Source organism: Hyla sarda, chromosome 9 (assembly GCF_029499605.1).
Source record: "Hyla sarda isolate aHylSar1 chromosome 9, aHylSar1.hap1, whole genome shotgun sequence".
Classification (NCBI taxonomy): domain Eukaryota; kingdom Metazoa; phylum Chordata; class Amphibia; order Anura; family Hylidae; genus Hyla; species Hyla sarda.
Genome location: NC_079197.1, coordinates 104,705,924 through 104,730,010, shown reverse-complemented (window position 1 = coordinate 104,730,010; position 24,087 = coordinate 104,705,924). Strand labels below are relative to the sequence as shown.

The 24,087-nt window shown below is 42.5% G+C and overlaps 1 protein-coding gene across 10 annotated transcripts in view; it reads right to left on the bottom strand.

The window, feature by feature from the left end:
* The window catches only part of KIAA1210 (KIAA1210 ortholog), a 182,228-nt gene that overhangs the window by 57,969 nt on the left and 100,172 nt on the right, over positions 1–24,087 (bottom strand). For 6 of the 10 annotated variants that reach the window (XM_056537764.1, XM_056537763.1, XM_056537765.1 and 3 more), the window contains 2 exons: positions 1,359–1,527; positions 250–373 (listed from right to left, as the gene is read on the bottom strand). In XM_056537764.1, coding sequence (XP_056393739.1) covers positions 250–373; positions 1,359–1,527 — 293 coding nt within the window. Of the gene's footprint in view, positions 1–249; positions 374–517; positions 609–1,358; positions 1,528–2,423; positions 2,476–15,731; positions 15,814–16,346; positions 16,432–24,087 lie in introns of those variants that run through there. The other 4 variants (XM_056537769.1, XM_056537771.1, XM_056537770.1 and 1 more) reach the window with 4 other exon arrangements.

Sequence of the window (24,087 nt, the reverse complement as noted above, 5' to 3'; positions counted from 1 at the left end):
GGGAGATATTGAAGAAACGGCTTTAGTGACACAAGAGACCAGATAATTTGTAAATAATTGACCTGCGCATTTGATGAAAGTCGTAATTATTTATTTAGCAACTACTATTATTTCTCAAAAGTATCAATAGACACGACTATGCTTTGAGAATGCAACAAAGGTATTGTGTGTTTAAAGAGAGAGGGAAATTTGTCCTTCACATAAAAGAAGAGCCTTTAAAAGGCATACAGTAGTTTTTTGTGCATGTACCTGTAAAGCTTTCACTTTCCCAGGGGTACATTCCTGAGAGATATCTTCCTTTACAGAGCTCTCCATCTCAGAAACAAATACACTGTCGTGCGATACTGCCTTATTCCCCATATTTCCTTTGGCCCTTTGAAAATGAATAGATAAAAGTGACTTAAAGAATACCTGTCATGATCTGGATACATTTTTTAATCCTCCCAGTTCACTCCGCCAATCATGATAAACCACTAACTGCCTTTTATTAATTTTTTATAATTTTTTAGTTTTCTACCTTGATATTGTGATGTTTATTCTGCTCAGTCTCAGTCAGCTCCACAGACTGGAAAGGGGTGTACCCCACCAGGCGTGACATCATTGAGGCCCTGCAGGGAAGAACTTCCTCTTTTACTCTGCTATGGTGCCCCAAACACACAGCCTAGAGCAGGTCAGTGTGAGATGTGCTGTGATTGGCTGAGACCATACACATACTACTCAGCTCTGTGCACTGAACTCTACTGTGAGTCAGATCTGCCCAGCATCTGCAAAAGGGATCAGAAATGTCTAGCACAATGTTTACTGTATAGAACCGGGTGTAGATAAAGGTCAACCAATTGGACCTAAAGATACATAGCCCTAGGTGTATACACCATCAACCTCAATGAAACACTTAGAAAAACACCCATTAGGCTCATTAGGATAAAACGTAACTTTTACTGCTATATGCAAATAAAGTACAAACAATGTATACAAATATAAATATAAAAATTTACATGATTTTCAATGCAATATACACAATAAATCCACTTAATTAGCTCAACTTATATGAACATACTGTAGGTTGTAATGGAGATAGTGCTACATGGAGAGGGGGGAATGGGTACAGGTGTCCGTCCCTAATAACCACCCTTGATGCTATCCCTGCCCAATGTGTGGAAAACCCTTTGTATGCTACAAGTGTGTACAGGGGAAAGGGGATAATGGTAAAGATAACCAATCACAGTGTCAAAAGACATAGAATATTAACATATCAGCATTAAAGATATCATACTTTTGTAATTCCTGAACCAGGAGTTACAGGAGTCTGATTGCAGGGGGTCTGAATGCAGGGACCATAGAATAAAAATATTTCTTACACTGCTTCATGGTCGACCTGAAAGGGAGTTGTGTTGGCTGTAGATGCACTGATATCACTACTGGACTGACAGGGTTTTAGGTTGCTTTCTCTGCTAGGAGTTGTAGGTTCCTTCCTTTTCTTTTTGACAAATAATTTCTTGAAGGCCTGAAATTTTGATTTCTTTTTACCTGTTGGAGAGATTTTTCAAGATTTTAATTATAATTGCATTTTCCAGAGAAAGAAATTTAAGGTTAACTGTGAAGATCAGGTAGTCCCATATATGCTATGTTTACACACTAGTCTTTCCATCTGTCAGACCCTAATGACTGTTCACAAATCCTTGTCCAGCTTATATATTAAAGAACAATGGTGGACAATCCAGCAATTCCTTTAAAACTTCAAGCTTTATTCCGATACAGGTTAAAAGTTGCAGGAAATACCAACAACACACTGTCTAGCCGGTAACACACTCCACATGGACGCGTTTTGAGCGCATGCGCGCTCTTGATCGCTGCAACACCTGTGCAGTCCTCATCCTCTAAGTAGACCACGCAGAGGGAGGAGTTATAAAACATGTGAATATAAAATACATATACTGTTTAAAATACTGTCTATCCTGCCCCTAGTGGTCACATAATACCATTATATGTATACTTAAACATATTGAAACTATCTTCTAGTGACACAGCACACGATACGATTACTGTTCAGTGTTGTGTGCACACATGACCTTTCCATTCTTGAAACCATGTAGAAGTACTTTTGAATCCTGTAACATGTTTTAAATAGTAATTATAACTCCTCCCTCTGTGGTCTACTTAGAGGATAAGGACTGCACAGGTGATGTGGTGATCAAGAGCGCGCATGTGCTCAAAACGCGTCCATGTGGAGTGCGTTACCAGCTAGGTGGTGTCTTTGCATTTCCTGCAACTTTTAACCTGTATTGGAATAAAGCTTGGCTCCAGAAAGTTAAACAGATTTGTAAATTACTTCTTTAAAAAAAATCTTAATCCTTTCAGTACTTATGAGCTGCTGAAGTTGAAGAGTAGAAGCAAATGAGTAGAAGCAAATCCCCATAGCAAACCTCTTCTACTCGGTTCAGTTCCCAAGACAAGCAGAGATGTCAGCAGAGAGCCCTGTTGCAAGACAGAAAAGAACAACTTAACTTTAGCAGTTGATTATTGGAAGGATTAAGATTTTTTAATAGAAGTAATTTACAAATCTGTTTAACTTTCTGGAGCCAGTTGATGTAAAACAAAAGTTTTTTTTCCTGGAATACCCCTTTAAAGTCCCATACAAGTCTATGGGAAATATATGTTACTGCATAACTTCCAAGTGGCTGGAGATATTTCTATAATACTTGGCCACATGTTACTTATATGTCCACTTAAAATATAGGATAGTTAATTTAACCCTTAACTACACCCATTTGTGAGGTTTTTTTTTTGTTGTTTAAAGTCCCATGCAAATCTGTGGGAAATGTATGTTCCCACATAACTTCCGTATGGCTAGAGATATTTCATTAATACCTGGTACACATATTACTTATATGTCAAATAAAAATATATGATAGTAAAATTGACCCTTGCCTACAGCCTTATATAAAGGATGTTTTATTATTTCAAGTCTCATGCAAGTATATGGGACTTCCAGTACCTTACTCCACAAGCTCCGCTCTGCATCTCCTGGTGAATGTGTCAGTCCGGCTTGCAAGCCACACCCCATCTCACAAAGACACACCCACTGTTTAAGCCTCACCCCTTTTATTATCTACCCTTTTTGTGCATCGGTCTGGCTTGCAAATCATGTCCAGTCCCACAAAGCCACATCCCCTTCTATTTTCAGCTTACAATATCTTAATCACAAATCAGTCCCACCCGAGGACGGCATAGGACGACGGGATAAGAGGTTGAGATATGAAGTCAGGATATGACAACAATATATGAGGATGGGATATGAAGTCAAAAGCTTCCTCCTTTGTTGATTTACCTCCCCAACAAGGATTAAGAAGGAAAAAGCTGGCAACTCAGCTAGTAACAACATAGAATCTAAAAGAAATAAGTTCAGTAACCTTAGCAATACACAGCATGCAGCTTAAAAAAAAGCTGCAGGAGGATGAGGATTCCATAATAATCCGCATGTCCGACAAAGGTGGGATCGTAACTGTAATGGACAAATGTGATTATATTGCTCAAATCCATTATCTACTGTCTGATGAAGAGGTATATGGCAGATTGGATACGGACCCCACCTCTAAATATACTAAGGAAGTCGAAATCCTCCTACAAGAGGGGGTAGCCTTAAATATGTTAACTAACAGGGAAGCAGAATATCTTTTGGGAGATAAACCTGTAATGCCTATCTTATACACGTTACCTAAAACACATAAGGGAGTAAACCCTCCACCCCCACCCCGTGCGGCCTATCGTATCCAGTTGGGAGTCCCTCCTGGAGAGACTCTCTATGGCTGCACCAGATGCTACAACCTCTGGTCCAACGTGTTCCGGGGTACTTACAGGACTCACGTGACATCTTGGGAAATCTCAGTAAGGTGACATGGCGGTCTGAATGGTACTGGCTAACTTGCGACGTTGTGTCGCTGTACACATGTATTCCATGGCGTGTAGCACTAGACGCACTTGGGCACCACTTAGACCGCCACAGCAAGTGCTCCAGAGATCTCTGTGAATTCAAACAGGTGACATGGTTTCTGATGTCACACAAATTTTTTTCTTTTGACAGAAAATTCTTTATCCAGCGCAGTGGAGTTTCCATGGGGGTGAGGTATTCCCCCTCATTAGCAAACCTCACATTGTCATACTGGGAGGATAAAACATTATTTTCAGTTGACAATGCGTTTTCATGCCATGTGCAGTGGTATGGAAGATTCATAGATGATCTCCTCCTCATTTGGAGGGGTGATATGTATTCCATACCACTGTTCATGGAATACCTTAATTTCAACATGTTTAATTTAAATGGGAAAATATATGTATATACCAGTCCTCAAGAACACTAGGGATGTGTAGAATAAAGAGGAAAGAAAATAGTGGATCTAATAAGGATTTATTAATATATGTATAAGTAAGTAAATGCTAATAAATCACCAATCACTCTGCAGGGCCCTTGCAGGAATGAATTGGTAATAATCATTATATAAATAAAAATGCAAATGAAAATGCAGAAAAATTCAGATAAAAATAATATAGCAGAAATGCACCAATGTCCACTACGGTGGTTAGCAACGTGTCTCTTTTGGTTAGTAGTCACTCTTGGTCACAGTTAAGTCCAAGGATATCCAATTAAAAGAGTCACAGTTCAGTAATCAACTCCTATGATACTGTAGCCAAATATAGCAATAGTGGCGATAATAGCAACAGTTGTAGCAATTATGGCAGTAGTTTGTAGAGTATCGGTGCACAGCACCACTCACCCTTCTTCTCGGCTGTTAGCGATCCCGGCAAGCAATGATGTTCACAGGTAGAGATTTCGGCAGACCGCGATGTCCTGTAGGTGATAAAAGCTGTTTGTATTGCCGGTCTGGATCGTAGCCTAGGTGAGTGGTTCTCCGGTAGGCTGTAAGTATCCTGGGCTGGCACGAGGAGGCGTCCGGCCTAGGGAGAACGTGTCCAGGAACTCTGCCGTCCGGGGCTGTGAATGGAGATCTGGGAGCAGCTGCGTGTCTGAATGATGCGCTAGCTGCGCGCGTGTTGCAGTGGTCCCAGTTCTGTGAGCATCCAGCAGTTGCTAGCCAAAATGTGTGGCTATAGTCTCTTTAGAAGTGGTATAAGGTGCTTTTGCAAGTAAGACGCGTTTCAAGGCCTGCGGGCCTTTTCTTCAGTGACAGTAAGGTATAATTATAATTATACCTTATTGTCACTGAAGAAAAGGCCCGCAGGCCTTGAAACGCGTCTGACTTGCAAAAGCACCTTATACCACTTCTAAAGAGACTATATCCACACATTTTGGCTAGCAACTGCTGGATGCTCACAGAACTGGGACCATTGCAACACGCGCGCAGCTAGCGCATCATTCAGACACGCAGCTGCTCCCAGATCTCCATTCACAGCCCCGGACGGCAGAGTTCCTGGACACGTTCTCCCTAGGCCGGACGCCTCCCCGTGCCAGCCCAGGATACTTACAGCCTACCGGAGAACCACTCACCTAGGCTACGATCCAGACCGGCAATACAAACAGCTTTTATCACCTACAGGACATCGCGGTCTGCCGAAATCTCTACCTGTGAACATCATTGCTTGCCGGGATCGCTAACAGCCGAGAAGAAGGGTGAGTGGTGCTGTGCACCGATACTCTACAAACTACTGCCATAATTGCTACAACTGTTGCTATTATCGCCACTATTGCTATATTTGGCTACAGTATCATAGGAGTTGATTACTGAACTGTGACTCTTTTAATTGGATATCCTTGGACTTAACTGTGACCAAGAGTGACTACTAACCAAAAGAGACACGTTGCTAACCACCGTAGTGGACATTGGTGCATTTCTGCTATATTATTTTTATCTGAATTTTTATCTGCATTTTCATTTGCATTTTTATTTATATATTGATTATTACCAATTCATTCCTGCAAGGGCCCTGCAGAGTGATTGATGATTTATTTGCATTTACTTACTTATACATATATTAATAAATCCTTATTAGATCCACTATTTTCTTTCCTCTTTATTCTACACATCCTTAGTGTTCTTGAGGACTGGTATATACATATATTTTCCCATTTTTTGACTAGGCCTGATTGGGTGAAGGCATCACCTTTAACCTCGAACACTCTCCTTACCTTTATCTTTAAGTGAGCTACACATCCTATTGTCCATGTTTAATTTAAAGTTTACTCACCATGTTGATTTGGTCACTGTTAGCTTTTTAGATCTAAACCTTACAGGAATCACTGGTCTAAAAATTCAAACATTCACCTTCAGAAAACCAATATCAGGCAACACCGTATTAAGGGCAGACCGCAACCATCCCCCACAAACTATCCGTGCAATTCCGGTAGGGGAGCTTACTAGACTAAATCGCAATTACACCTCGCAATCCGTCTATCTTGAAGAGGCTCAATCCCTTGAGAACCGACTACTAGCAAGGGGGTACAGTCAGTCAATTAAATTGAGCTACTAAGATTGTGAATTGCAAGAACAGTCAGGATTTATTAACAACTAGGGATAAGCGCATCAAAAACAGGCACCCCACCAATACCCTCAACAAACCGGTTCTAGACATAACATACAATCCTCACTTCAAAACCATTCGTGACAGTCCTTAAACACCTACATTTATTAAAAGAAGACAACAAAACTAGCCAATATATTGGCTGAAGGAGTAGCAATAATACCCAAGAGAGCAAATCCATTGAGGGATAGCTTGTCCCCCAGCCTAGTAGTCTCAGAAACGCATGGTGTGAACACTTGGCTTGAAAATGCTTGTGGAGTAGTCAAAGTGTGCAAAGAGTTCACGGATGCCACAAACAATCCTGTACATAGAATCGAGCAATACATGAATTGTAATTCCATGAATTTCGTGTACATTATTGAGTCCACAGCCTGCAACCTCAAACATGTAGGGTGCACGTCATGGCAGTAAAAAACAAGAATTAGGGAACACCTAAATTATGCTACCAGAATAGATGGCACCAGAAACAAATCTGGCGCCTCTATACATTTTTCAGAAGTACATAGTGGCCGTACAGACAGTTTTAGGGCATATGGCATAGAGAAGGTGAAAATGACCACCAGAGGAGGAGACCTACAAAGCAAGCTCCTTAGTCGTGCGGCTTATTGGCAGTTCACATTGCAAACAAGAGCCCCGAATGGGTTAAACAAGAGAAAAGAATTGATGTTCCATTACAAGAAACCCACAGCCTGCCCCTAGTGGTCACATAATACCATTATATGTATACTTAAACATATTGAAACAATCTTCTAGTGACACAGCACACATGATACTATTACTGTTCAGTGTTGTGTGCACACATGACCTTTCCATTCTTAAGAACATGTAGAACGACAACATGGTTTAAAAAGTATGTGTATTTTATATTCACATGTCTTATAACGCCTCCCTCTGGGTGGTCTACTTAGAGGATGAGGACTGCATAGGTGTTATGGTGATCAAAAGCGCGCATGCGCTCGAAACGCCTCCATGTGGAGTGTGTTACCGGCTAGGTGGTGTGTTTTTATTTCCTGCAACTTTTAACCTGTATTGGAATAAAGCTTGAAGTTTTAAAGGAATAGCTGGATCGTACACCGTTGTTCTTTACTGTCATGTATAAAGCTGGGCCAGGCTTGGATCTTTGCAAGGCCACAAGGGAGGTGAGCAGAACATCACTTTACTTCTATCATTATACCCAGCTTGCATATCAACCACACATTGCCCAGTCCTCCTGTGCTGGCTCTGCTTCGGTTTGCATCGCAGGACGCACCCGCATGTGAACGCCGGGTCGTCACTCACCTCCCCGTGTCTCTGTCCCCTCTGTTGTTTCTGTGATTTAAAGGGCCAGCGCACCATTGACTGGTGCTTGTCTGGTCCGGACTTTATTTTACCCTGCACTTCCTCTTGACCCCTTCTGGATCTTTGTGCCATTGAGCCCAAGAGAAAGCGCGCTGTTTGTGTCTTGCTTGCCGTGTATCTGACCCCATTGCTACGTATCCTGACCTTGCTTCTGTTCCGCCTGCCCTCTGACCTCTTGCTATGTGATCTGACCTTGCTACAGTGCTGCCAATCCTGACCTCGTGCCTTTGCCACGCATCTCCTCAGCAGCCTTTGTGGACGAGTCATGCCAGGGGTAGCAACCTGGGAACCGCCTGTTGCAGCAAGTCCATCCCGCTTTGAGGCGGGCTCTGGTGAAAACCAGCGGCTCCTTAGACTCCGCTCCCTGGTACGGCTCACGTTATTGTCCACAACAAGTATAGTGGATCCACACCACTTGCCGTTACAATAAGATCCGGCCATGGATCCTGCTGAGGTGCCATTGCCTAACGTTACTGATCTCACCAACATCGTGGCTCAACAGTCGCAGCGGCTAGCTCATCAAGCACAACAGTTGAATCAATTATCCGCAATGATGCAGCAGCCTTTACCTGTTCCTGTGGCTCCTTCGATGTCTGCAGCTTCTGTGGACAAAGTACGAAGGTGATCCAAAATTGTGCAGAGGGTTTGTGACTCAGTGTTACATGCATCTGGAATTAATGGCCGACCAGTTCCCGATGGAGCGAGCTAAGGTGGCTTTTGTGGTCAGTCTACTCTCCAGGAAAGCCCTTGCCTGGGCTACTCCTCCCTGGGACCAAAATGAACCTGTATCTTCCAACTTGCAAGCTTTCCTCTCAGCTTGGATCAATACATCAATGAGAATCTCCAGAAGGGCTTTATCTGGAAATCCTCCTCCCTGCTGGTGCTGGATTCTTCTTTGTGGAAAAGAAGGATGGCTCTCTCTGCCCTTGTATTGATTACAGGGGACTTAATAAAATCACTGTCAAGAATTGATACACCTTACCTTTGATTTCAGTACTGTTTGATCACCTGCGGGGTGCCAAGATCTTCTCTAAGCTGGATCTTCGAGGAGTGTACAACCTCATCAGAATAAGGGAAGGAGACGAATGGAAGACTGCTTTTAATACACGTGATGGCACTTCGAGTACCCTTTGATGCCATTTGGTCTCTGTAACGCCCCGGCCGTTTTCCAAGAATTCGTCAAGGACATCTTCCGTGGTCATCTCTACACGTGTCGTGGTCTATCTGGATGATATCTGGATCTTCTCACCCGCTTCATCGCACACATGTGCGACAGGTCTCACGACACCTATGTGACAATCGTCTCTAAGCAAAACTTGAGAAATGACTCTTCGAAAAGACAAGTCTGCCGTTTCTTGCATATATAGTCTCCAATCAAGGCCTCCAGATGGACCCTGATAAGTTGTCTTTGGTTCTTAACTGGCCTCGACCTACTGGCCTGCGGGCTACACAAACACTTTCTGGGGTTTGCCAATTATTATCGACAGTTTATTCCACTTTTCCTTCTTGGTGGCTCAGATTGTGGCTCTTACTAAGAAGAACAGTAACCCCAAATCCTGGTCTCCTGAGGCTGAAGAAGCCTTCTCCCGATTGAAAACGGCGTTTGCCTCTGCTCCAGTTTTATCGAGACCTAACCCAGGAAAAACCCTTCTTTCTCGAAGTAGATGCCTCTTCAGTAGGAGCTGGAGTTATTCTGACCCAAAAGACCTCCAGGGGTAAAACCGTGACTTGTGATTTTTTCTCCAAGACCTTTTTGCCTGCAGAGAGGAATTCTTCCATTGGAGATCGTGAACTATTGGCCATTAAGTTCGCCTTGGAAGAATGGCGTCACCTACTCGAAGGCTCTACTCATCCAGTCAGTATCTACACTGACCATAAGAACCTTTTGTACGTTCAGTCCGCTCAGCGTCTGAATCCCCGGCAGGCCAGGTGGTCACTTCTTCTCCAGATTCAATTTCCTAATCCATTTTTGGCCCACAGATAAGAATATCCAGGGCTTCTGATGTGGTGAGTCTGGACTCCTCCCCTTGGCACATAGTGCCTCCTGAATATTTGGTCTCTGTCGCACCTCTTGACCAGCAAGTTCCACCTGGGAAGTCTTTTGTACCATCCCGCCTTAGAATTAAGATATTGAATTGGGGACATTCTTCTCTATTGGCCGGGCATCCCGGAATTCGAAAGTCTACTCAGTTCATCTCTCGTCATTATTGATGGCCGAACTTGGAACTCAATGTTTCTGATTTTGCCCGTTCCTGCACTACTTATGCCAGAGACAATACTCTATGACTTAAGCCTGTAGGCCTTCTTCAACCTTTGCCATTCTGGACCTTTACCAGCTTTGCCAACTTTTACCATTCCAGAGTGCCCTTGGACACCCATCGCCATGGACTTCAATCACTGACCTACCATTCTCCTCTAACAACACAGTCATCTGGGTTGTCACAGATCCTTTTTACAAAATGTCCCAATTTGTTCCTTTGCCTGGACTTCCCTCTGCTCCTCAGCTGGCAGATCATTTCTTCAGGCATATTTTTTGTTCACATGGTTTACCGTTATACAGTTACTCTCTGACCGAGTGGTACAATTTGTCTCCAAATTCTGGCAGGCGCTCAGTTCACCCCGCAAAGTCAAGTTGGACTTATCTTCTGCTTATCACTCGCAGACCAATGGCCAGGCAAAGAGAGTGAACCAAATTCTGGGTGATTACCTCCATCACTTTGTCTCCACACGTCCGAACCATTTTTGCCAATTTGTTGCCGTGGGCTGAGTTTTCTTATAATCACCGGGACTCTGAGGCTACTAAAAGATCTCCATTCTTCATGGTCTATGGCCACCATCCTCTCCCTCCTCTTCCTCTACCAGCTTCTTCTGAGGTACCTGCTGTGGATGACCAGATCCAGGATTTCATGACTATTTGTCAGGAGACTCAACGGTCCTTGGTACACGTCTCTACCCTTAAGAAGTCTCACGCACACAAGAGAAGAAGACCACCTGCAATCTTCTCTCCCGGTGATAGTTTGTCTGTCTGCCAAATACGTTTGACTGAAGATCCCCAGCTACAAACTTAGTCCTCGGTTCCTCAGTCCTTTTAGGATCTTACATCAAATCAATCCGGTCTCCTATAAGCTCTGCCTAACTCCTTTCTTATGCACTCCAAATTCTTTCCATGTCTCTCTCCTCAAGCCACTGGACCTCAACATTTCTCCCTGGGTGAAGTCTCTCCTACTCCTGTGTCTGGCGCTGCTGATTTTTTTGAGGTTAAGGAGATTCTTGCCATCAAGACCATCAGGGGGAAACTGTAATTCTTGGTGGATTGGAAGGGTTTTGGTCCCGAGGAGAGGTCCTGGGAACCTGACGAGAACATCTTAGATCGGGACCTGGTGCGGAGGTTCCTGCTGCCCAAAAAGAGGGGGCGAGACCTAAGGGGGGGGGGTACTGTCACGAGTAGTGCTGCATCCTCCAGTGCTGGCTCTGCTGTGGTTCGTCACTCACCTCCCCGCATTTCTGTCCCCTCTGTTGTCCCTGGCCACCGGCGCGTGCGTCCCCGCCTCCAAAGGTGCGTGCCAGCTTCCTGTGATTTAAAGGGCCAGTGCACCATTGGTTGGTGCTTGTCTGGTCCTGACCTTATTTTATCCCGCACTTCCTCTTGACCCCTGCCAGATCTTTGTGCCATTCAGCGTAAGAGAAAGTGTTCTGTTTGTGTCTTGCCTTGCCATGTATTTCACCACATTGCTATGTATCCTGACCTTGCTCCTGTGCCGCCTAACCTCTTACTACGTAACCTGACCTTGCTACAGTGCTGCCAGTCCTGATCTCCTGCCTGTTCCTCACTACTACTCTATCTCATTCCTTCTGTGCCACGCATCTCCTCAGCAGCCTTTGTGGATGAGTGTGCCACCGGTAGCGACCTGGGAGCAACCTGCCGCAGCATGTCCATCGCGCTTTGCGGCAGCTCTAGTGAAAACCAGTGGCTCCTTAGACTCCGCTCCCTGGTATGGCTCACGCCATTGTCCACAACAGGTATAGTGGATCCACACCACCTGCTGTTACACACATTATGCTGTTTCAGTCCCAGCTAAAGCTATAGCATCTATTTCTTAACCCCTTAAGGTTTTTCAGTTTTTGCACTTTCGTTTTTTCCTCCTTACCTTTTAAAAATCATAACCCTTTCAATTTTCCACCTAAAAATCCATATTATGGCTTATTTTTTGCGTCGCCAATTCTACTTTGCAGTGACAATAGTCATTTTACCCAAAAATGCATGGCGAAACGGAAAAAAAATCAATGTGCGACAAAATCAAAGAAAAAAAACGCCATTTTGTAACTTTTGGGGGCTTCCGTTTCTATGCAGTGCATATTTCGGTAAAAATTACACCTTATTATTCTGTAGGTCCATACGGTTAAAATGATACCCTACTTCTATAGGTTTGATTTTGTCGCACTTCTGGAAAAATGTATAAAAAGTGACAAAAAATGCGCTTTTTTTTACTTTGGAATTTTTTTGCGTGTACGCCATTAACCGTGCGGTTTAATTAATGATATATTTTTATAGTTCGGACATTTACGCACGCGGCGATACCACATATGTTTATTTTTTATTTTTTTTTACACTGTTTTTTTTTATGGGAAAAGGGGGGTGATCCAAACTTTTATTAGGGAAGGGGTTAAATGACCTTTATTAACACTTTTTTTTAACTTTTTTTTTGCAGTGTAAGGGTGGGTTCACACTACGTTTTCTCCCATACGGGAGCGCATACGGCAGGGGGGAGCTAAAACCTCGCGCTCCCGTATGCCTTCGTATGCGCTCCCGTATGTAATTCATTTCAATGAGCCGGCCAGAGTGAAACGTTCGGTCGGGTCGGCTCATTTTTGCGCCGTATGCGCTTTTACGACCGGACCTCAAACCGTGGTTGACCACAGTTTTAGGTCCGGTTGTAAAAGCGCATACGGCGCAAAAATGAGCTGACCGGACCGAACGTTTCACTCCAGCCGGCTCATTGAAATGAATTACATACGGGAGCGCATACGAAGGCATACGGGAGCGCGAGGTTTTAGCTCCCCCCTGCCGTATGCGCTCCCGTATGGGAGAAAACGTAGTGTGAACCCAGCCTTATAGGTCCCATAGGGACCTATAACACTGCACACACTGATCTTTTACACAGATCACAGGCGTGTATTAACACGCCTGTGATCAGTGTTATCGGCGCTTGACTGCTTCTGCATGGATCTCAGGCACAGAGCAGTCATTCGCCGATCCGACACCGAGGAGGCAGGTAAGGGCCCTTCCGGTGTCCTGCAAGCTGTTCGGGATGCCGCAATTTCACCGCGGCGGTCCCGAACAGCCCGACTGAGCAGCCGGGTCACTTTCACTTTAGAAGCAGCGGTCAGCTTTGACCGCCGCTTCTAAAGGGTTAATACCACACATCGCCACGATCGGCGATGTGTGGTATTAGCCGCGGGTCCCGGCCGATGATGAGCGCCGGGACCGATGCGATATGATGCGTGATCGCTGCGCGATCCCGCTTCATATCGCGGGAGCCGACGCAGGACGTAAATATACGTCCTGCGTCGTTAAGGGGTTAAAGGGGTACTCCCCTGGAAAACATTTTTTTTTTAATCAACTGGTGCCAGAAAGTTAAGAGATTTCTAAATTACTTCTATTTAAAAATCTTAATCCTTCCAGTACTTGTCAGCTTCTGCATGCTACAGAGGAAGTTCTTTACTTTTTGAATTTCCTTTCTGTCTGATCACAGTGCTCTTTGCTGACACCTCTGTCCATTTTAGGAACTGTCCAGAGTAGGAGCAAATTCTCATAGCAAACCTATCCTGCTCCTGACAGTTCCTAAAATGGACAGAGGTGTCAGCAGAGAGCACTGTGGTCAGACAGAAAGGAAATTCAAAAAGAAAAGAACTTCCTGTGGAGCATATAGCAACTGATAAATACTGGAAGGATTAAGATTTTTTTAATAGAAGTAATTTACAGATCTTTTTCACTTTCTGGCACCAGTTGATTTAAAAAAAATAAAATAAAAATGTTTTCCAGGGGAGTACCCCTTTAAATGGGCACTATCATTGAAACACATGTTTGCTATTGCACTCCTTATGGTAGATAAATAATCTTTCTAATTTACTTTGATCAAAAAAAGGTTTTCTATGTCTTATTTGTGTTTAAAAAGCTGCCCATCTTTTTGCACAGACTTTGGACTCCTGCTGGTCTGAAAGAAGCAAAAAAGCAGGAAATGCAATCTGGAGTGCATAGGGGGGGGGGGGTGCAGCCTTATCCAATCATAGCTAGTCTCACACACTGAACTGCTCTGGGCTGTTTTGGGGCAGAGTGAGGGAGGAAGTTCTCCCCTGTATGGCTTCAGATTATGTCACGCCTGCTGGGGAACACCCCTTTTCAGTCTGTGAATCTGACTGAGACTGAGCAGAAAATACAGCGCAATATCAAGGTAGAAACCTAACAAATAATAAAAATAAAGGAAGGTGGTGGTTTATCATGATGGGGCAGTGAACTAAGAGGATTATAACATTTAACAAGATCATGAGAGGTACTCTAAGTGAAGCTTGTTATCTATGAACCCAGCACTCTATAAAATTTAAAGGGTCTACCCTAACTTGGTGCAGCAGCTCCTGATAAGTGTTTACTTATACCCTAGACATGCACTACACAAAGTTGTGCCGATAATCTAGGAGTCTTTTGCACTAAGAATGCCCCCTTGTTTTCTGTGTACAAACTGAACTGGAGCAGCAAGGGCATATATTTGTCACAGCTTTATTCTGATACGTGAATTAAGGAATTTCCTATATTATTTTTTTTCATGTCGTAAACTTTAAACTATTGCATCTTTAACCACTGAGTTTTGGAAATGGTATAGTCTCCTGCTCAGAATTTCGAATTCCCCCAGAAAAGCACCTAATTTCTGACATTTATGGGCTACACCTTGAGAAATCTCACGAGTCAACACTAACTATTGTGCAAAGTGGAGTAGAGCGGGAGACATCACTCTTAAAATGGAGACTTCACCTAAATTAGTTTGTTTCCTCTAATCACAATAGAAAGGCCAATCATTCACTCTACCCACACTTTGAATAAATGCCCCAAATATTTTGGCTTTCAAAGTACTTTTTACCATATAATAAGGGAATGCCCCAAATATTTTCCATTTCATAAGGGACTCTACAAAATCCTGGAATAAGCCTTTAAGGGTGATAAGTGACCGATATTTAAAGTGACTTTTATTCCTGCGATAGTGTAGTAGCCTCAGAGGTTGCACATGTATTTATAAGAGAAGTCTACTGAAAAGTAACTTCAGTTCATTGTGCCTGGGCTGCAAAAATTAGGCCTCAATGTATAAAACTAGACTTTATTAAATCACAGATAAATTTAGACATAAAGACATATGTAAATGTAGAAAACATAAATAGTTCTCAGAAACAGTACAACATTGTGTCTTTCGACGCACATCTTGTGGGTCCATGCGTCTGAGCTATCTGGTCGGGGAAGACCAATGGGGCGAAAAACGGGGACGCATAGTCTTACTTTCTTGCAACGGTTTCATCTATGGGACTTTATCATCAGGTAACTACTGTATGAAAAGGGACGTGCCTCTGCTTTCACCAGGATGGGCCAACATTGCCTAACCTATAGGATTGTATCATCTTCCAATTGTGTGTCCAGGTCTTGAATTGAACCTGCCTTTGGGGTCACCTATACCCTATCAATATAGCCCTGTTTGAACTATACTGGGATCATCTCGCTATTTTGCTGCTTCATTGTGAGCTTGATATAGAGCTTTCTCCGGCCATAAGTTGGTACCGTCCTGGAATGGGCCGCTCTTATAAAATAATGGACTTACCTATGTACACTTGTTGAATGAACTCAGCTTGTATGTTTGACTGTTATTATTTTTGACAGTTGTGACTCACTCAACTGTGCCTTAGCATCATATGATTTTACTCTACTACTGTACATCATCTGCAATTCTTGATATTTATATGATTTAATTTTTTCTCCTCCATTCCCTGATGAACCCTAGTCATTAGCTAAGGGAGAAACGCGTTGGAAAGGGAGCACGAGATGCCATACAAGCTTGTTTTGTTGATGAACTTTCTATAAAGGAATATTTATACCACCCAGTCCCTGTCCACACTTATTGACTAGTGAGGGCAAGGGTATAGACTAGGTAGGGCTCTTTATTGAGTAGGGGTTCACCTGTACCCTTTACCCCTCCCCTACCATATCTGTGATTTGTGTCCTCCATCTGGTCGAAAGACACAATGTTGTACTGTTTCTGAGAACTATTTATGTTTTCTACATTTACATATGTCTTTATGTCTAAATTTATCTGTTATTTAATAAAGTCTAGTTTTATACATTTAGGCCTAATTAATGATTATGATAGTGTAAGTAGATTATTAATTATCATTTAAGGGCATTTATAATAATTTATATACGAGGGTAAATATATTACCCCCTCGTTAGGTGGATTTTGGGCTGCAAAAAACAAGAAAACAAAAACTTTAACTCTCCTTCCTGCGTTTCCCCAGAGCGCCGCTGTTCGGTCCTCGGGTCCAGTCTTCTTCCGTGTGCACAGATCTTCACACTGTGATCAGGCTTTCATCTGCCGCAGCAATGTCCCGCCTTGGACGATGATAGGCTAAGCACAGTGTGATGATCGTGCACATGGAAGAAGTCCGAACCGGAGGACCAATCAGCTGTAGCGGTGCTACGGGGGAATGCAGGAAGGAGAGTGAAAGTTTGTTTTCTTATATATATATTTTTTTGCAGCCCGAACACAATGGACTGAAGTTACTTTTCAGTAGACTACTCCTTTAATATCACACCAACATAAACTGCAGCAATATACCAAGATGGCATAAATACATGCCACCTTCATTGCACCATTCATATGACATATGGCAGGTGAATTCTCAAGGCATTAACAGCCAAGGTTTCCACAGAAAATGTGATGGCTTTGAGCTGAGGTTTTAATTCTCTGTGTCAGCAGTGGGGTCCTCCTGGGTCTCCTGCCATAGCGTTTCATTTCATTTAAATGTCAACAGATAGTTCGCACTGACACTGATGCTCCCTGAGCCTGCAGGGCAGCTTGAATATCTTTGGAACTTGTTTGGGGCTGCTTATCCACCATCCTGACTATCCTACATTGACACCTTTCATCAATTTTTCTCTTCAATCCATGCCCAACAAAATTAGCTACAGTGCCATGGGTTGCAAACTTCTTGACAATGTTGCGCACTGTGGACAAAGGCAAATCTAGATCTCTGGGATGGACTTTGAGGACTTGAGAACCAAAATTGTGGAAAAATATCAACAACTCAGACCGTTCTCTTCTCTTTCTGTTGTCCATGCTTAGTGTGGCACACACAGACACACAATGCAAAGACTAAGTGAACTTCTCTCCTTTTTATCTGCTTTCAGGTGTGAGATTTTTATATTGCCCACACCTGTTACTTAATACAGCTGAGTTTAAAGGGGTACTCCGGTGGAAACCTTTTTTTATTTTTATTTTTATTTTTTTAAATCAACTGGTGCCAGAAAGTTAAACAGATTTGTAAATTACTTCTATTAAAAAAATCTTAATCCTTCCAGTACTTATTAGCTGCTGAATACTACAGAGGAAATTATTTTCTTTATGGAACACAGTGCTCTCTGCTGAATCATGAGCACAGTGCTCTCTGCTGACATCTCTGTCCATTTTAGGAACTGACCAGAGCAGCATATGTTTGCTATGGGGATTTTTTCCTACCCTAGACAGTTCTTAAAATGTACAGAGATGTCAGCAGAGAGCACTGTGCTCCTGATGTCAGCAGAGAGCTCTGTGTTTCAATAATTTCTTCTGTAGTATTCAGCAGCTAATAAGTACTGGAAGGATTAAGATTTTTTAATAGAAGTAACTTACAAATCTGTTTAACTTTCTGGCACCAGTTGATTTAAAAAAAGTAGTTTTCCACCGAAGTACTCCTTTAATGGAGCATCACATGCTTGAAAATCTTACTTATCCATAATTTTGAAATGCCAATAATTTTGTCCAGCCCATTTTTGGAGTTTGGGGTGACATTATGTCCAATTGGCTTTTTTTCCTCTCATTTTTCGTTTAGTTCCAATACACACAAAGGGAATAAAAATGTGTATAGCAAAAAAGAGGTACTCTTTAAGGAAATACCTGTGCACCCAAGTGGTCTCCCCGATGACCACTATGGCACTGGAGTTTTCCAGTTTGTTGCACTTGGGGCAGGGCTTGGGTATATTATCCACCCATTCCAAGTCTCTCTCACATATTAGTTTCACCTTTTAAAGGGGTATTCTAGTGAAAAACTATTTTTTTTTTATATCAACTGGCTACTGAAGATTTGTATATTACTTCTATTAAAAATCTAAATCCTACCTGTACTTATTAGCTGCTGAAAGTTGCATTGTTTTCTGACAACAGTGCTCTCTGCTGACACCTTGGTCTGTCTCAGGAACTGTCCAGAGAAGGAGAGGTTTGCTATGGGGATTTGCTCCTACTCTGGACAGTTCCTGAGACAGACCGAGATGTCAGCAGAGAGCACTGTTGTCAAAAAGAAAAGAACAACTCAACTTCAGCAGCTGATAAGTACTGGTAGGATACATTTTTTTAAATAGAAGTAATTTACAAATCTGTTTAACTTTCTGGAGCCATGTTGATATGAAAAAAAATATTGTTTTTCACTGGAATACCCCTTTAAGTTGCATTACTGAAAGAAAATAACTTTTGCACAATATTAAAATTTTTCGAGTTTCACCTGTATATGCAACAAATTTACTATGCTTCCTTGGTCCTGTTTCTCTGGCCATAGTGACACCCCCTTAGCGTGATTGGTGTCTGGGAATTTGACATCCCTTGATGTCAAACTCCTTCAGTCTTGGACCAACTGGGTTAGCCCCTGCATCTGGTGGAACAAGCAATAGTGGAAATTCCACAAGATAAAGAGCAAATTGTCTGGAACTAACATGTGCAAGCATACACTTCTATGGTCACAATCCTCCTGCACAGGTGGGAACTATGTCACAGGCAGGAATGCAGGTAAATATTACGAGAGTGGTGTTCAGCATATACCAGCCAAGAGCCAGGTAAGCTAAGTGTCTGACAGGAATTGTGTCTGACATTGTTTTTTTTTTATTTAGCACAAGACAGCAATATACCTAAATGTGAAAAAAGTTAAAGGGAATACTTGCTGATATATGTTTATGTAACACTGTGGTTACTTGTTTCTTTTATGTTTTAAAACCAATAAAAAACTATTGAAAGTAAAAAAGTTAAAGGGTCTGAAGACGTTCCGAATGCATTGTATGAAGTCAATAGTAATTTTAGTAGCTCTTATGGTAAGCATAACACAGCTGAATAAATAAAATTCACAACAGGTAAAAGAAAGAGTAAAAGTTTCCCATAAGCAACATTTCCCGGGTCGACCATGTGTCACTAGCAAAAAATCTAAAGACTAGGGCTGCTTTAAGGGATTGTTTATTTATATAGCAACTGCCATAACCAACATCTGTTTAGCTAGGATATGTAAAAGCTCTTAAATTCCCATGTATCATGTTCGTTAAAACTGCAAACAAGGGAAATATCATAAAAATAGTCCCCTACACCATCACCATAACCTATACAGACAGTAAAGTTGAGATAATTTTTCAAAAGTTTGGCTCAACAAGCATGCCACACTTTTCAAAAAAGTTTGGTTCAGTAATGAAATAAGCCTAAAAACATGTATAAACACTGCCTAAAGATCTCTAAGTTACATTTAACACTGCTAGGGTCACCTAAGAATGTATTCATGTAGTTATAAAATGTTCTTAGCTAATTTAATGTCAAGCTAATTTAATGTAATTTTATGGAGACATGCAGTAAGCCATGGTAACAGCTTGTTTAAAAACTTTTGTAGGCTTTTTAACACTAAAGAAAAGCTGCATAAATTATCTCTGGTTGTTGGGGGATGTCTGCAGATGTTATAATGCACAGGGAGGTATCTGAACACGCTATAGCTTTTTCCAAGCGTTCAAAAATAATTACTTTTTTGGGAGTAGCAACAGGATTGGTGTCTCAAAATAGCTTTTGTATGAAAAACAGAGGAAATTATCCCTTTTTTGTGGATCATAGGTTTTGCATGTGTATGCCTGGTTGGAAGTAGCAGCAGCAAGGGTGATGGTGGACTGGCGGTAGTTGTTGCTAATAATCACTATTTCCACTGTTGTCATTGCCAAATAGTGTTGCCTCTTTGAAAGGGCTTTAGAATACAACACGCATCTCCGATTAATGTCTCAGCTGAAAGTCACAACGGCTCCAAAAACTGTCCGTCTGCTGCTTAAGGAAGTCTGTCAACACTTTGAGATGCTGGTACAGGTTGGTCCAACATGTTTAATGTTGAGTTCCCCCATGTTGGAACGTTGTGAATGAGGGAGTGTTGTGGAAGACCATTTTGGCTCTGTAGGTCGATGAGGGCATGTTTGGGAACATAAGAATGGCTAAACCAAAAAACTTTCCTGAACATAGCACATCACAGACACAATTTTTCAAGAAATGTTTGACGACACCTTCCCATGAAAGATGCAAATTAAGGTGCATTACAATAGGGTGACTAGATGAATACTGTTGTCTGTATGACATAAATTCCCCTGACAGGATAGAAGAGGAGGACATGACACTGACAGAGTATGCATGTGAAGGGGGCCTAGATGCTAGACAGATTAGAGGGATCTTGAAAAGAAGGAGGAGCAGCAGCAGCAAGATTTGCTTCACAATGTGGGGGAATCTTAACTTTCCTACCCAGTCTGGTGATGCCATTTCATGGGCCTACGTAGAGATGTAGTTCCTATACTGGTACCCTGGCAATGGCTTACTTTATGTTTACAGAGATGTCACAGTGCCACATTTTCTGCATCTGGTAAGGTAGAAAAAAATTCCACACGGCACAACACCAGACAGTGGTGAGGCCCCCAAAGACAGAGTCCCTAGGAACAGTGGGGGTCCTCTACCTTAGCTAGCCCCTCGTCACCCCTTAGTTAGTTAATATGTATGTAAATAAACATGTAAATATGGCTATTAAAGATTCCTACCTTGTTCGCATCCCAGGACCTGCGGGTCATGTGACTTCATTCAAAACTCTATGGTTTGCTGAAGGACCTTTGGTGGTTCTCATGTCACGTGTTCACCCACAATGCAATGTAATGGTGAGTGACAGTTGTTATGGACCAATCCAAAACGGCCAGCCCCTGCCCATATAAGGGAGCTGCGCCATCTTGATCGCTCTCTTGGGTTGCTGACTCTGGATGAGGTAGGAACTCAGTAACTTCCAAAGACAAGATCTAGGCCCAAAGCCTTGCGGCCGCGGCCTGTGCAAGAGACTATTAGATTTTACAATACCCCGTTATCTCTGCAAGATCACTGGACCTAAACGCACCCCTAAATCCAGCGGATCTATGCTACAGAATCTATGAGAAGCTACATTAAGCTTATCTGATCCCAACCAACTGTCAATCGCTGCCCAGTTATAAATGGACTTTGTTATCTGGACTGTTATTGAAATTGCCTGCTTCAGAAATTCTTCAGTAAAAGTTCCTGCAAGTTTTAAGTTCAACAGTGGTTGTGGACAATCTAATTATTACGCACGCACCTATAGCTTTTGGGAAGGGTGGCGATAGGCCCAGCAACATTACAGAATTTAACCCTCACCCTGGTGTCACGAGTGACAAGGGTTAAAAGCGCCCTTTCAGTATCTAGAAATGCAACACCCCAACTAACCTACACCCCACAAGGCTTTTCCACACAGTTCCTCACCACATACATATGCAGCAACATTGCAGTCACCATGCATATTTGTTTGTTTAACACAGGAAGAAACACTATGGGGGTGATTTACTAAGAGTGGAGTCTTTTTTTTTTATTGTGGAAATGTTTTCCAAACAGGTAGATTTCCATGGGGTTAACTAATTTGGCACTTTTCCCAAGGTATTGCTGCTTTTACAGCGCTCTGAACTGTCAGGATTTCTAGCGCTCAAAATTTCTTGAGCCTCCCCAAACACACACACACACGGAGAGATGTACAGAATTTTTGTTCGCAAAGTCTGGCGCACAAAACGGGTGACACAATTTGAGCACAAGACCCAACAACATAAAATCACGATCACATTAGAAAAAACCCTATATGTCTGATTAAACCCAGAAAACAATGACAACTTTTAATACACACGTAACTTGACCTAAAATGCGTATTGCACTTCACTATATCCACTTTGAATGCATATGTTTAAATTAAAATACAGGTCAGTCCACTGCTTTGCTCAGCTTGCTTTGTATTGTAATGCAGTTTTATGGGTTCATTCTCCATTGACACAGCTGGGATCTGTAGTGCACTAACTGAACACCGTAATGCAGGGACGTGACAGGAGGTCACTGCCTGAGGTCAGCTCACTGCTCAAAGCTTTGGTCTGTATGTTTTGTATTCGATAAAGGCTTTCTGGGATTAGTAGTTCCTGTGCACTCTAAGCTTTCTCTCCATTATGATGGCCGCAATGCAGTGCCCAGGATTTTATTAGCCTCTAAACCCAATCCCTATGCTGTCTCATGATTGGCCTGGGAGCTGTATGTCACATAATACAAGCAATGACTGGATAAACTAGGGTCATGTGATCTTGCTGCAAGGTATGCTGGGCTTCCCTGATGCCAGTGTTCCTAGTCCTCCTCTATTCATTCAGGTGCCAAAACGCCATGTGTTCCTCATCCCTTTTGCTAATAATAGCACTGATGCCAGGCTCGCATGAGCTGAGGGTGGCAACGTATGAAAGTTCTGTAAGCCTATTTTACTCCACAGTTCTGAGTGAGACCAGGTTTGCCAGGCTCAGCTGGCTCACCTCTACACCTGAGAATTAGATCCCAAATTGTAACAGTACATTTCAGGAAAAAAGAACAGTACAATGTTTTATGTTTATATAAACGTATTAAAAGAATGCATATGCCACCATGAATTGTTCGAGAAGTATAAAATCACTACATCAGCTTACAATTGTGAATAAGTCAACTGTAAAAAGGGACAAAGTGATGTAACTAAGAGGTGAGATATCTAGGAATGCTGACCTAATAGCTGGATGTCTCATCGTGTAAAGAAACCATTTATACACAATGAACTGAATGTAAGACAAAGACCATCTCTGACCACAATGGAATGTTTCTTTTCAAATCTTTGGAACAGCACAACATAAATGAAGATACAAAGATCACTTTACAGGGGAAGCAGAAGGAAAAGTAAATCTCTGAGTGCCGTAGAGAGTAATCTTTTAGGTTTAAAAAAAAAAAAAAAAGTGTGTCATGTGTGCTCAGAGGCAAAATGCTGAATATTTTAATACAGGGTTCTGTAATACAGATTTTTTGTTGTTGTTTCATACAAGTTCATGGTGAATGGCTTGATAACAGGATTCTCCATGATCACAGACCACAAACTATGGGAGAAAGTTATCAAAACCTGTGCAGAGGAAAAGTTGACCAGTTGCCCATAGCAACCAATCAGATCGCTTCTTTTGTTTTTTTAAAAGGCCTCTGAAAAATAAAAGAAGCAATATGATTGGTTGCTATAGGCAACTGGTCAACTTTTCCTCTGCACAGGTTTTGATGAATCTCCCCCAATATGTCTGATCAGGGGATTAACAGCCAGTACCCCGGGGGCCAGGGCCTAGGGCTGCCACATGGATGGTAATTGCCATGCTGCCACCAGTGCCGCCAACATGGTTCCTGTAGTGGCATAACTGGAGCCTTCACCTACGGGTCTCATTGCACCTCGTGCAACTGGGCTCACAGGTGAAGGGGGGCTGGCAGAAGACGTGGAACACATGTCCCGAATCCCAGAGCAACCGCAAGTTTCAAAACTGAGAACGCCAGTAAGATGCATACAGTGTTGAATGTTACCGCAGTGGTTGACACGAGAGGACTAAGCCAGCAGCTCAGTCCTGTCACAGCGGCCTGGGCTTCCTGTGCAGCAGTGACTTAAAATAATAGAATATTATAAGGGTCATAATATTCTACGGAAGCAATGTGAGGGACATGATATTCTATGGGGGCAATTTGAGGGGCATAGTATTCTACGGGGGGCAATGTAAGGGGCATACTATTCTATGGGGGCAATGTGAGGGACATAATATTCTATGGGGAAAGTTTTGACGCCTGCTACTTTATGGTGTCT